The 13717-nt window shown below is 41.6% G+C and overlaps 2 protein-coding genes across 2 annotated transcripts; both read right to left on the reverse strand.

Moving 5' to 3' along the window:
- Positions 1 to 8279: 8279 nt before the first annotated feature.
- Positions 8280 to 10036, reverse strand: PpBr36_10655 (uncharacterized protein; the record flags this gene model as incomplete). Its single annotated transcript, XM_029897765.1, has 2 exons — positions 8280 to 9183; positions 9240 to 10036. The coding sequence occupies 2 exons, from the start codon at positions 10034 to 10036 to the stop codon at positions 8280 to 8282; spliced, it is 1701 nt and encodes a 566-aa protein (XP_029744035.1).
- Positions 10037 to 10109: 73 nt separating this feature from the next.
- On the reverse strand, positions 10110 to 10742 carry PpBr36_10656 (uncharacterized protein; the record flags this gene model as incomplete). The annotated part of the gene is made up of 1 exon (XM_029897766.1): positions 10110 to 10742. A coding segment is annotated over one exon (633 nt), but the record flags the coding sequence as incomplete, so codon positions are not given.
- Between the last annotated feature and the right edge of the window lie 2975 nt (positions 10743 to 13717).

Raw genomic sequence — 13717 nt, forward strand, 5'->3', positions numbered from 1 at the left:
CTCGGCTCCCCCCCCCCCTGTTCGGCACCCAAAAATAACTGCACAGCCACGTTTACCTCTCATGTTCTTTTATAAATATCTCGACCAATTATTCACTTTTCGATTTACTTTTTTTGGTTCTTCATTTTCCGTTTTCCAATAAAGCAATATACCGAAAATCAGCTTATATCTGCAATTAACGACGTTAATAATGGCGATTCAACTGCAAAAACCTCACGAAAATGGGGAATACCTAAGTTTACACTTCAAAATCGATTTAAAGGTTTTTAACCTTATAAACAAACACAAAGCCCTTTTCAAAGGCTTTTTACGGAACAGGAAAAGCATTTCGCTGATTGGGTATTTACCCAAACAATTTTAGGGCTTCCGCCAACGCATTAAAAATTACGCTTTTTTGCCGAACGAATCTTTAAGCCGCTGAAGAGATAAAAAACCTTGGAAAACGTTGGATAACCCGTTTTTTGGTTCGTTATCCAATTCTTAAAACCCAAAGGCCCCGTCGAATAGAAAACGCCCGGGTTAATGGGGCTATTACGGAAATAATTAAATTTTAGTGGCTTTATATTATTAACCCCGTTATTAACGATATTAAACCGGAAAATCGGTGGAATATGGATGAAACCGGTATAAGGGAAGGTAAAGGATTTAACGGCCTATTATTAAATTTTAACGGAATTCGGCCGTTACAGCGAAAAAGCCCGGAACGCGTGGTTAGACGACTATAATCGAATGGATATTGGTTACGGGTATTACCCTCCCTCCCCTCGTTATATTTAAAGGAAAAAACGTATAATAACAATGGTTTCCCACGGACTTGAACCTTTTTAATAACTGGTAATTTTATGCAATTGAAAACGGGTGGACAAATAATAAAACTGCTATCGAATGGCTAAAAAAAGTCTTTAATCTGTATACTTAACTTAATACTCCTGAAAAGCGGTCATTAGTTTTCGACGGCCAGGGATTATATATAACGGACTAATTTATGTTTCTTTGCTTGCAAAATAATATTTAACTTTTATATTTACCCCCTTATTCGTCACACGTTCTCCAACCTTGGATTTATCGGCTTTTGGGCCGTTAAAAGAGGTTTATCGACGTTAATTTGGAGTTATTAACCAATTTTGCTGTTCAACAGTTGTTGGAAAACGAAATTTCCTTTTTTGCTATAATATAACCAGATCAAAAGCATTTACAGCAAAAAAATATTCAATTTAGGTGGCGTATAACGGGTTTATGGCCGGTGAATTTGGTTAAACCACTTTTAAGCCCTTTTTTGTTAGAAAATAGTAACGCCAACGTTATAAAAAATAAAAATAACGGTTTACAAAAGGATAAAACACCGGAAAATTTAACCCAAAAAATTAACGACCCGTTTTTATTTATTTGGAAAACCCCTAAAACGACCCGAGATATTCAACTTCAACTGCAAAAATTCTCCCAATCCAATAAAATTAACGCTATTTTACGTCTTTTATTTGCAAAAGCCCAAAAAAGCTTCAAAACCAAAAATATATTTTTAGCTAACGCGTAACAAAAAATCTATTTTTTCGGAGGCAGAATTGGAGGCAATACGGCCGGCGAAAAAGAAAAAGGGTAATTCCGGATCCAAACGAGCTTTTGGTAAATAAACAAAATATTATTGGATTGCAGGAAAATAATATAAAAAATTTGGAACTTTTAATTAATGAAAAAAAGGTTAATAAACCGGAACAACCTGAAAACGATTGTATTTTTGTGCGTTGATAGTTTTATATTTAAATTAGTTTATAAAAGTAGGTATTTCGTTGTTGGATTTTTAGGTGTGGCCAACAGGGGGGGTGGCCATCAGGAGGTACCCGACGTTACTGCAAACAGTGCCTGGAGCAGTTTTTTGTTCAAGTGCTAATTAACGGACGAATCGCTTTATTAGCCGCGATGCTGTTCCCAGCCCATTCCTCTGGACCAAAGCCGGCTTATCCTCCCGTCCCAGGTCTTGGAGTTCATAGATAAAAAGATCAAATTTGACATGCAGAATTATGACAGGCTTCCGGACTACATTTTTAAGTGCACCAGATGTCATGTTCATGCCTGCAACGATGTCGGTTCAAAAACCCACACTGCATGGTTGTAGCGATTTTACGCACCTGGGTGGTGAGGGTTGTTTACGAAAGACCGGTTCCAAATTCAGTTCTCCCGAGATTTGGCATGTGAAACATCGAAAGCTGTACTCAATGAAACTGCTACATTAGCCCTGTCTACATCTTTGCATTTACTATGATGTGAGGGTAAAGATAGGCTCTCCTGTACTGTGCAGATAAGGACCGGTTAGTACACAGTGAAGGTAGTTATTTTAGGATTGCAAGGCTTTTTCCCAGATACGCAAGGCGATGCGTTCCGAAACATCATAAGTGGACCGACCAGGTGATCGCCGTTCAGGCGGAAGAAGCGCAATCTATTGAGGGCTGTAGGGCAGAATGACAGCACACGTTGATTGCAATTGCCAGTGTACCGAAATGGGTGGCTAATGTTCATCAAGGAGCGGGGAAGCAGCCAATAAGCAAAAGCTGCAACACATGTGAAGAACACATGGATCACCGAGGAGATCCCATACTATGTTAAATCTTTGAACGGTGAGGTGGCATATGGGTCACAAGAGCTGTGTAGCCTCCAAATTTGCCCAACAGCCTACCCAAAGCCCTGTTAAGCAGAAGACCCAATTGGAATGAGGCCGATGCATTTTATCTGACCCAAACCCTAGTTTGGCTCATCTTTGAAGTCCTCAGCACGTTCTGCCGTGTCAAAACTCCCGTGCGTTGATACCGCCGCGTGCATACTCGTCTTCAACCCGGTAAAATGCCGTAGGTGCCACTCGACTTGGTTGTTAATCTTGTGTTCACAACTAACGGTGAATGATTTGAGCAGTTTTGCCTCTAAAATGACACCGATAGAGGTATAGATAGAAAAAGAAAGACCATGAACCCCCAGCAATGGATCGGGAGACGGGAGGTTAAAGAGGATAGATTAAGCACATAGTTACACATGCACGGCGGCACCCCATACACCATAATATTTGCTACGTGTTCATTCCACATTTTAGTCTTTGCGGCCAGCACCACAACCCTAATTTCATTGGGGAGTCTTCTTCCAATAGTTTTTATTTCATTACCGTTTTTATGACTGGGTGTGGTTTTGTTAGGCCCGTTTTGTCGACCCAGGTTTTGGCCAGCTCAGGTTGGCCTCACTTGGCGTTTCCCCTCGTTTGTACCGCCACCATTTTGCACTGCCGACTGCACCCGTTTGTTTTTAGTTGGTGCTGAACAAACTCTCACTATACCTTCAGATTTTTCCACTGCCATCTCTCAGCACAGTCTTTTATCTTTCAATTTCTATTTCCAACCATCGTTATTTCTCTTGCCCGACCTTCCTCCACTACAATTTGCCATACCTTGTTAACCGCGTTCTTTCTTTACCACCTTTATCCTGCTCTAATGCTTCACTTTCCTTTCCTTTTTATTATTCTTTTGTTTCCTTTCTTACTGATCATTAACCCGTATAAACTCGGACTAAATTGCCCGACTTTCAACTAACTGGTGCACGCACGGAGTTTGGAACCCCAACACGCCCTATTTGGGGCTTGTCCCAATCCATTATATCGAAAATTAAAGCCAGTGCCGAACTGGCTCTGGATAATTTGCTCTACTTGGTTTATCATGTTTTTTTACCCCCAAAGCTCCCTAGCGGTGATAATTGTTCTGCTAAAAAGGATGCCGCCATACTTTCGACCGTCCAGGATGCGCTCGTCGATTTTACGGACTGCGTTCCGCAAAATCAACGTGCAGTGGTGGCATTTGTGGCCAGCATGGTGCAGGTAACGATTAATATTCGATCCCAAAGCACTGTTTACCTTAATAAGGGCGAGCTCAATATAACCCTTTTCGATATGGTAAACGGAAAACTAGGTATATTCCGAAACCATTTTTTATTTCGAAATTGCCCTTATATTTTATTATATTGGTTAAGAAACTTCCATTAACTTTTATTTTATATAATCGCAATAGGATTTGTGGCACTCCATATCGTCAAACAGAATGCTGGCGTTATAATAACCAAAAATATGGATAGGATGCAGCTCGATCTTTTTAAGCTGTCCCCATTCGACAAATATACAATAAAATCCCCCGGGAAGCTTCGGCGTTATTTCCCAAGTGTTGCAATTGACCTGTGTATAAAGGATTTTGCCAGCAAAACTGACTTCGTCTCGTCGATTTGCTCCATACTTTACAAGCTGGCATCTTCCATAACACCTGGTTCCCAGCCCAAAATCAAAAAAGCAGGGCAATATTATAATAAACAGCGCGACACCCCCAGCCCGCACCATATAACAAAGTTTATTAACGTTGGGCTCCACATCTCCGACCCCCCTAAAGTCCGGCCCCTAAAAATATCTACTCAGCCACGTCAACCCTTTGTTTTATTTTATAAATATCTAGACGAATTTTTCACTTTAGAACTTGCATTTTGAAGATTCTTGCTCCAAACTTTCCAATGAAACAGTACACTGAAAATCAGCTTCTTGCTGCCATTTCTGACATAAGAAATGGCAAATCAGTTCACAAAACCTCGCAAAAATGGGGTATTCCTCGGAGTACCCTTCACGATCGTTTAAAGGGGGCCCAGTCAATTCAACAAGCGAAAAGATTTTGTCAAAGGCTTTCACAGGAGCAGGAGACCTATTTGGCAGATTGGGTACTTGCGCAGGCCGCGTTAGGCCTTCCGCCAACGCATCAAGAACTACGCTATTTTGCGGAACGAATTCTTCAGGCCGCCGGAGAAAGAAAAAGCCTTGGGAAACATTGGGTTAGCCGTTTTATAGCCCGATATCCAATTTTGAAAACCCAAAGGCCCCGGCGAATAGAAAATGCCCGGGTTAATGGGGCTACAACCGAGGTAATTAAATCTTGGTGGTCCTATTTGAAAAATCCCGTTATCGATACTATAAAACCGGCCAACCGTTGGAATATGGACGAAACAGGTATAATGGAAGGCAAAGGATCTAATGGCCTGGTGTTAGGGCGTAATAAAATCCGGCCATTACAGCGAAAAGAGCCTGGAACGCGGGGTTGGACGAGCATAATCGAATGTGTATCAGCTACGGGGGCTGTTATACCTCCCCTCGTTATATTTAAGGGGAAAAACGTACAGCAACAATGGTTTCCAGCTGATTTAAGTCCTTTCGATACCTGGCAATTTCATGCAACAGAAAACGGGTGGACAAATAATGAAACAGGTATCGAATGGTTAAAAAAGGTGTTTATTCCAAATACCCAACCTTTAACTCCTGAAAAGCGTTTATTAGTTCTCGACGGCCACGGATCACACGTCAGCGACGAGTTTATGCTTGTTTGCCTCCAAAATAATATTCAGCTTTTATATTTACCTCCTCATTCGTCGCACGTTCTTCAACCGTTGGATTTATCGGTTTTTGGGCCGTTAAAGGAAGCTTATCGACGTCACCTGGGATTTGTAAACCAGTTTTGCTGTTCAACGGTTGTTGGGAAACGAAACTTTCTACTTTGCTATCGAAAAGCCAGATCAAAAGCATTTATAGCAAAAACCATTCAATCTGGTTGGCGTACGACGGGGTTATGGCCGGTGAACTTGGCAAAACCACTTTTAAACCCGTTTTTATTAGAAAATAGCAACGCCAACGTCGAAAAAGGTAGAAATAACGGCTTCCAAAGGGATAAAACACCGGAAAGCCCAAACCAAAAAATTAACGACCAATCTTTACTTATTTGGAAAACCCCTAAAACGACCCGAGATATTCGACTTCAACTACAGGAAATTTCCCGGTCCGAAAAAAGTAACGCCACTTCACGGCTTTTGTTTGCAAAAGTCCAAAAAAGCTTCGAAACCAAGGATATCTTATTGGCTGAAGCTCAGCAAAAAATCAGTTTGTTAAAAGCAAAATTGGAGGCGGTACGGCCGGTCAAAAGGAAAAGGGTAATTCCGGATCCCAACGAGCTTTTGGTCAGCAAAAAAAACGTTTATGAAGCACAGGAAAATAATAGGGACTGTTTAGAGGATTTGAACGATGGAGAAGAGGTTAGCGAACCGGGAGAGCCTGACAATGATTGTATTATTGTGCGTTGATAGGTTTACATTTAAATCGGTTTATAAAAGGGGTATTTCGTCGTTACATTTTTCAAGGGGGCCGGACTTTAGGGGGGTCGGAGATGTGGAGCCCAACGTTACAGCTTTTTTTGGCCCTGTGACACAACCAGTTAAGGACGCAGGATTTTGGAAGAATACGCGAAATGAAATCATGTGGGATAACGAGCGCATGCCCTGGATGCGGTCAGCGCTTTGGCTTTTATTTCGTGTTACGATGCAATTCTTTTGTTCTCGAAAATCACCAAATGGTTGCTGGCTCACGTATAAAGCCTTTATACTCTATTTTTCAGCCCCAATCCTCCATATAGCCACGAATATTTGCCTGGGTAGCGACTACTTGGAAATTATGCGATTAAAGGTGGTTCGTCGGCGGTTCAAGCTGACCGCCACTTAAGGTTTTTCCTCACAACTCACCCTGCCAGAAGCTGTTATTAAGGTAGTTAATGGTGCCGTTATAGGTGCAATGGATAAGTTTCGTTTGCGTCGGCAGCAAGTCTCTGCATTTTTAACGCCACCCAAAAACCTTTTACAGTTTGAAAAACTTCACTTTGAGGAAGACGTCTTTTATACGCTTCCCACGTTTAACACCTTTTTCGAATCGATTTCAAACCGTGAGTAACTTTCCACCCAGGGAACATTTAATAAAAATAACTATATATCGGCCTTACCGCATAATGTTTTACCAAATATCGGTGCGATAGGGATGCCAGGGGACTATGATTTTTTCAATATTTATTCGGTTAAAACCTGGGTCGCAAACCATTTTGAGGGCTGGATCGGCAAATATATTAATAAGGAAGATACCTGCTCCAGGCTTTTTACCCTTATTTGTGATTATAAATCCACAGCAAATGAAGTTTATCGGGCGAATCCAGAGGGAATTTCGATAACTGTGCTAACCATTATGGAGCTTTGGATCGCATGCGACAAGTTAGCCATTTACCACAGCGCATTTCTGCGCGAATATAACCCCCAGATCCCGATGCACCTGTTGCAGTCTCTGGTTTTGCCTTTCAGCCGAAATATGATCAGATTCCAAAAAGTTGAGCTGTACCTTCGGTAGCGATCTCAAGATGCTGACGGAACATTTCCTTATATATTCGATTCTTTTGGCCATCCGCAGTCCTTCGCAGTTCGACACTATGCTGGCTCCCCGGCTATCAAGACCCTGCTCTCTCAGATCGAAGACGAGGCAGCTAAGAATCAATGGAAAAAGAAGCGAAAGCTCTCTGACATAAAGGCTCAATACTCTTTGTTGAAGGCGAATCACGAAATGATGACATGCAATGAAATTTCACGTCTGAACTGGCGCGGCAAGCCGTATAAATATCACTCGCTCAACGAGTGCAATAAGTATCTCACGTGTAAAGCAATGAACTCGTCGAAGATTGACATATACGAGTGGCCATTACCTCGGGAAACTTTCAAGGCCCAGTCAACCGTGCTCGAGCTTCAGCTTCCCAAACCCTTCGCAGCATGGCGAGACGCGACCGTGCTTGTGCAGTTACGAGTCTTCAGTTGCGAGTATGACGGCACCGATGAACGTCGCGACGAGGAGTACGACTTGCTGTTACAGTAGACACCACGGTCCACAAACAGCTTCAATTATGGCGCCACACCTAGACGCGGCACGGCGTGTACTGCTTCGAACCCCATTATCCAAATGTTTAAAACCCAACTAGTAGCCTGGAAAGCTTCATTGTGAATCCAAACCGTACATAAAATGCGCCTTATGAGACCGAATTCAAAAGATTTTATTTGCAAAGGACGTTGTCTCGGCTGGCACTGTTTAATATCCAAGGATACGTGTTACAGCCAGGGCAAGCACAAGATGGGAAGCTAGTTTTTAACGTCCATCGACGGAGATTTTAATATGAGGGACATATATAAACGCGCCTGATGTTGGGGGGATTTGACATTGCTACCTGGCTTACGGAGCAGTTTTAACAATCTAGTCCCATTTGGCAACGTTTTTTCCATCTCCATCATTTCACTTTAAGCTCTAAAACCTCTTTCCTTCCCCCCTACTTACCATAAAATGCGCCATTATGAACGAGCATTTAAACAATCTCTTTGTGTCCTTTTGATAAAGTGGCATAAGGAGCGTTACCGTACCGGCCGCCCTAAGCATTAATGTTCGCACCATTATCGACCAAAATCTGCACAATTTCTTTATGGCCTCCTAATGAAGCGATTTGGAGAGCGTTGCCGTAAAAACCGCCCTGAGCATTGACGTCCGCCCCGTCATTCAGGATCTTTTCCACAGCGCAAAGAACATTTCCCAAAGCCATATAATAGAGTAATGGAGCTTCAACCCCTTCAGAGCTGTTGAGGTCTGCTTTATGCCATGGTTTGTCGGGATTGTAAAGGCCAAAGCAAATTTGATGAGATCTTTCACTCTGAACGAACTTCCAAACAAGATTCCTAAGTCCATTGGCGTTTGGTCCAGGTTGAGCAGCGTGGCCCATCCAATATTGTGCAGCGTACTCTGCTAGGGGCCAGTCTTTTTGTAGCTTTACCACTGTAGGGTCGTGGCTCAAGTCAAGCAAATATGCCAGGCAGATTTCCGCCATGCATTGCCTAGCAAGTCTCTCTTCGAAATGTAGCGACATGTTGCTTTCCAGTCGATCCGATATAAGGTACTCCTTCACTGAGAAATGGGCAAGTTGTAATTCTCTCTTTATGTTTCCATCTTCGTCGGTTTTGCTCATCACAACTACTAAGCTTGAACAATATATAGAAATCTCGTCTGGCTCGGGCATTCTGTAATCGGCGTTAAACCTTGGCTTTTCTTTCAAATTGACGGCATTTATATCGACAGCTTCTTCGACCTGTAACGGTCGCTCGGAAAATGTGAGGAATTGCAGGAGCCTTGTCGCATTGCGCTCGTAGTCTGGCGGGATTTTGCTCAAAATGCGTGCGTATGTTTCGTCCAGCGTTCTTGGTAGCTTTTTGAGCGCCTCTCGAAGACTAATGGGATCAGGACATTTTTCCAAAGAGTCCAGTGGGCACGAAACCCATCGAAACCTGCATTCCAATTTAGTAATAGGTTTTCGGAAGACTATGTGAGGGTTTGTACTTACATTCCATTGGCCTTTTGTACCAGATTATTTTCAATTTCTTGTTGAATATCTTCTCGTTTTCGCCATCGTTTCAGTCCTTCGTAATGTCTGACCCTTCCATGAACATACGCGCATATGTCTTTTGCAACCAACTCGCTTTGTATGGGGATTTGACGGTCGACAAATTCATTTAAAGCTGATTTGATGTCTCTTTCTGGACGACTCGTGAATAGAAAGTGAATGTTTGCTCGTGAGACTTTTAACAAGCCCTTCATCCAAGACAGCAACCCTTCGTTCTTTGCACCCTTTCTTGTCTGGCATTCGTCGAGCGCGTCCAGTACAATCCAGAGTTCGCCAATCTGCTGAGCCATTTCTTCCAGGGTTTCATGTAGCAAATTAATGGTAGGCATTCGCGACCCGTTTTCGCAAGAGGAGTAGAGCGAATGCAAGTACCCCTGGTAAGTGCTCGGGTTCTTTTGGTACAACTGGTACACAAGCGACCGAATGGCATTTTCGAGTGATTGTTTGCTGGTATCGCTAAAGTCAAAGTAGAAATAGAGGAGATTGTCGGAGTACGACCTGGCGTGGCGCAGATCGTCGATAATAATCGAACTGAGAATTGTTTTGCCACAACCGGGAATGCCGTGAAGCCAAAGAGAATATTTTGACGTCGCTTTCCATTGCGAATATTCTTCGCTCCTCAGGAACCACTGGCCTGTGTTTCCATAACGCTGCTCCAAGGCTTTGTTGTCATTTGTCGATACGTCTGGCGGGGCGAGCCATTTGATAATTTTCTGTAAGTGCTGATCCTGTTGCATTTCTTTCACGGTGGAATGAGTCTGCAAAGCCAATTCGTGCACTATGTGAACATGAAAGTTTGAATATTAGACTTTACGTAATACTTTGAGTCGACATAAAGTACTGACCATTTCCCATTATTTCGTCCATTCTCCGCGCTCCTTCCACATTCTCGCCCTCAAGAACCTGCAGCAGCTCCTTGGCATATGCAGCAGCTGTGATTGCTGCATAATTTTGCCACCGATCATTTTTATGGGTGTCCGCATAATCACAGATTCCGCGGATCACAAGGCATGGAAAATTATCCATAAGACCAGCTGCTTCCATTTCGAAGCAAATACACCTGTCCCCGAGGTTCAGCGCTATTTGATCCCGAGCAATGCCGTCTTTAACGACGCAGTTGCCGGAAGCAATGAGGCCATAATGGATCCTGGGCTCGGTGGACCGTCTTTCTGGTCTCTTTACTTCTTTCCGAGAATCGCAATGCGCGCAGGCTCGGGCTTGGCTTATAATCTGATGGCTGGGGTCCTGTGGAGCTATGGCCTTCGGAGGACTGACTTGTTGACTAGGGTGCTGAATGTGCTCCGAGGATGCTTCGAAAAGACGGTCGTTTTGGGCTCCTTGATAGACAAAAGCAGCATCATCCAAGTCTGGTTCTGCCAAACGTGGATAGAGCTGTATCGCTTCGTTCAGAATGGCGGTAAACCGAGTTCCTTTCCGTCTTTGAATGGCTTTCAACGTTGTCAATCAACCTCCTCGCATAACGACCGTTACCTAAATAGAATCATCGTTATCCAATTTTAAATTTACGCGTAGTTCACCCAAATTGTATACGAACCCAACGAATCACTTAAAACGGTCGTTTTCCGGGGTTCTAAATATTTTATATAAGATCAAAATTTTAATACCGATTAAACAATATATTTTCTGCTTCATTGAAACCTAAATAATAACACAGTACTGGATTGCCGTTAAATTAACGAAAATTAATTGAAAATAATCGAAATACTTAATTATCATTATAATCCTTTAATAAAAGTGGAAATAGCTACAATAATGAACATATCGCGGGCGATTTATATGAATTCCGCGAATTTAATTTCATGGGTAGCTTTAGTCTCAGGGCTCATCCCTAAAGCCCAGAACTGCACAATTGATCCACTTCGTGGCTTATTTGCGGCTTTGCAATGTTTATGTGGGACCATGCAAAGAACGCTTTGGTTTAGGTCTGAGGACAACTTGTCGATTTTCGCCGTTCATGTAGTCTCAGGGCTCATCCCTGAAGCCCAGAGCTCCACAATTGATCCACTTCGTTCGCTTCGCTCCACTTCGTGGCTCAATTGCGGCTTTGCAATGTACCTGTGGGTCCATCCAAAGAACGCTCTGGATCAGGTCTGAGGACAACTTGTCGATTTTCGCCGCTCATGGCGGTATTTTCGTCAATTCGGCGACTAACACTCCGTTATAAAAAAATAAATAAAAATCGTAAAAATAAGCGGTTTGTACGTTGAAAATAGCATTTAGTACCGTTATTAATAACAATTTAGTTTATATTTTTATATCTATAATTGGGCGAATTCGCTAGGCCCTGCCCTTAATCCGCTCATGGCGGTACTATTTTTCCGATTTTATTTTCGATTTTCGTATTTTTTTATATTATTATTATTTGTTAATATGATTTCAAAGTTTTTATTGGTGGGGGATGGTGTATATGTAAATAACCGTATACCGGATTTTGGTATATATGTTTGATTATATAAGCCGTGAAATAAACGGATAGGTAAGGTATATACAATTTTATATAGAATTTACAATTGAAACGCTTTTATATTTTTGCCAATGATGGCGATAATAAAGCCAAAATTTCAGGGATTGGATTACGTATACATACAAGCGTCTAGGTGAAATGCGCTTCGTAATACCGGCTTTAATACTATTTTTATTAAAAGAAATGGTAAAATTATATTGTTTTTATATTCTTTATATTATTTAAAAAAATATAAATGGTAAAAAAAGCGTTAAATAACATTAATATATAATAATTTATCATTAATGCTTTATTAGAGTTCTTGTTAAATTTAAACATAATTGGGCGAATTATCAAGTTTTTTAATAAAATATTTATTAAATGAAAAATGTTGATATAATATTTATTTCAAGCGGTAATCGCATGCACTTTCCACTGCCACGCTAATTTGAAAATCGCTTTTATAATAATATATTTTATTTGTATAAATCATCTTTTTTCAAAACAATAAATTAAAGATAAAAATATATATTAAAATTCTGAAAATATATTTAATATTTAAATATTTTTACACTTGGAAGAGATATACCCACGGTCCTTGCGTTCAAAAAATATAAAAAATTCATTTACTACAACGCAGGTTACCTTATATTTTTACGATTTTTATCCATTTATTTATTCGAATATTTAATTATATACAGTGGTTATACTATTGGTATTACGTATGCAGTGCATGCACAGTGCGAAAACAGTACAAATACCCGCCATGAGCGGGGAAAATCGACAAGTTGTCCTCAGACTAGAACGAGCGCGATCTTTTCGGCCAATGTAATTGGTCGAAAAGCCATGTGGCTGAAAGGTACATGGAGCGCTCGGTCCCCACTGCGAAGCAGGGGGGTCTAGTCTGAGCACTGAGACTAGGCGCGAACTGGGTTTCGATCATGCATTCCTTCTCGAAGCGCATTTTAAATTTTGCATACTGGAAGGGGGAATGCATTTATCTACGGTGTCGGACTGCTCCTGCTACTCGATTCTCAAATCCCGGAAAATGCGAAAAACAACATATAAATATAGTGGAATTCCCTTCGAATTGTTTACCGCCATCAATAACATAATACGGGTTGTATTAAAATTACGTTCGTTAAGTCGAAGGGGCTTAACTACCACGTTTGAAATTTTCGAATACACACTCTATTAAATCGCTAATTAGCTCTGGCGGTTCACCTATCCAAAATTTATATTATATATTGGCCCACCTAGATCGTTTTAATATTCGTAGGCGTCCATAAAATCCTAACTTTAATTTGCCGGTTAAATGCCAAATACGCGGCCTTACAAAACTCGCCTCCATTATCCGACATGAAAATATTATAATGGAAAAGAATTCGGGTGAGCGGCCGCGGTAAAACATTCGCACACGATTATATTAAGGAATTTTCGAGCAGGCAGGAGAGACTGTAACTTTTCCCGGACCTTTAATTACCACATATAAAAACGGTCGATAGTGCTGCAATGTTGTAAAAAATGCGTAAGTCCGCAGGCGCTTTAGGCCCCTTGTTAGTAAAAATAATACCTCCAAACAGGCCATACTGCGTAAATGGAACCAACGCTGGCCCAGCTAAATCGGCCGCCAATTTGCGTACATGCTCGGTGAACAATGGCACAATTTCAATTTCCGCTATCTCGTTAACCGCTAGTCTCAGTGCTCAGACTAGACCCCCCTGCTTCGCAGTGGGGACCGAACGCTCCATGTACCTTTCAGCCACATGGCTTTTCGACCAATTACATTGGCCGAAAAGATCGCGCTCGTTCTAGTCTGAGGACAACTTGTCGCATTTCGCCGTTCATGGCGGTACCACCAACGATAATCTGTCGCATTTCGCCGTTTATAACGGTATTTTTAATAATATATTTAATATTACGATATCGCTTATGATTATTTTATTAATATAAG

This window comes from Pyricularia pennisetigena, assembly GCF_004337985.1.
Source record: "Pyricularia pennisetigena strain Br36 chromosome Unknown Pyricularia_pennisetigena_Br36_Scf_10, whole genome shotgun sequence".
NCBI lineage: Eukaryota > Fungi > Ascomycota > Sordariomycetes > Magnaporthales > Pyriculariaceae > Pyricularia > Pyricularia pennisetigena.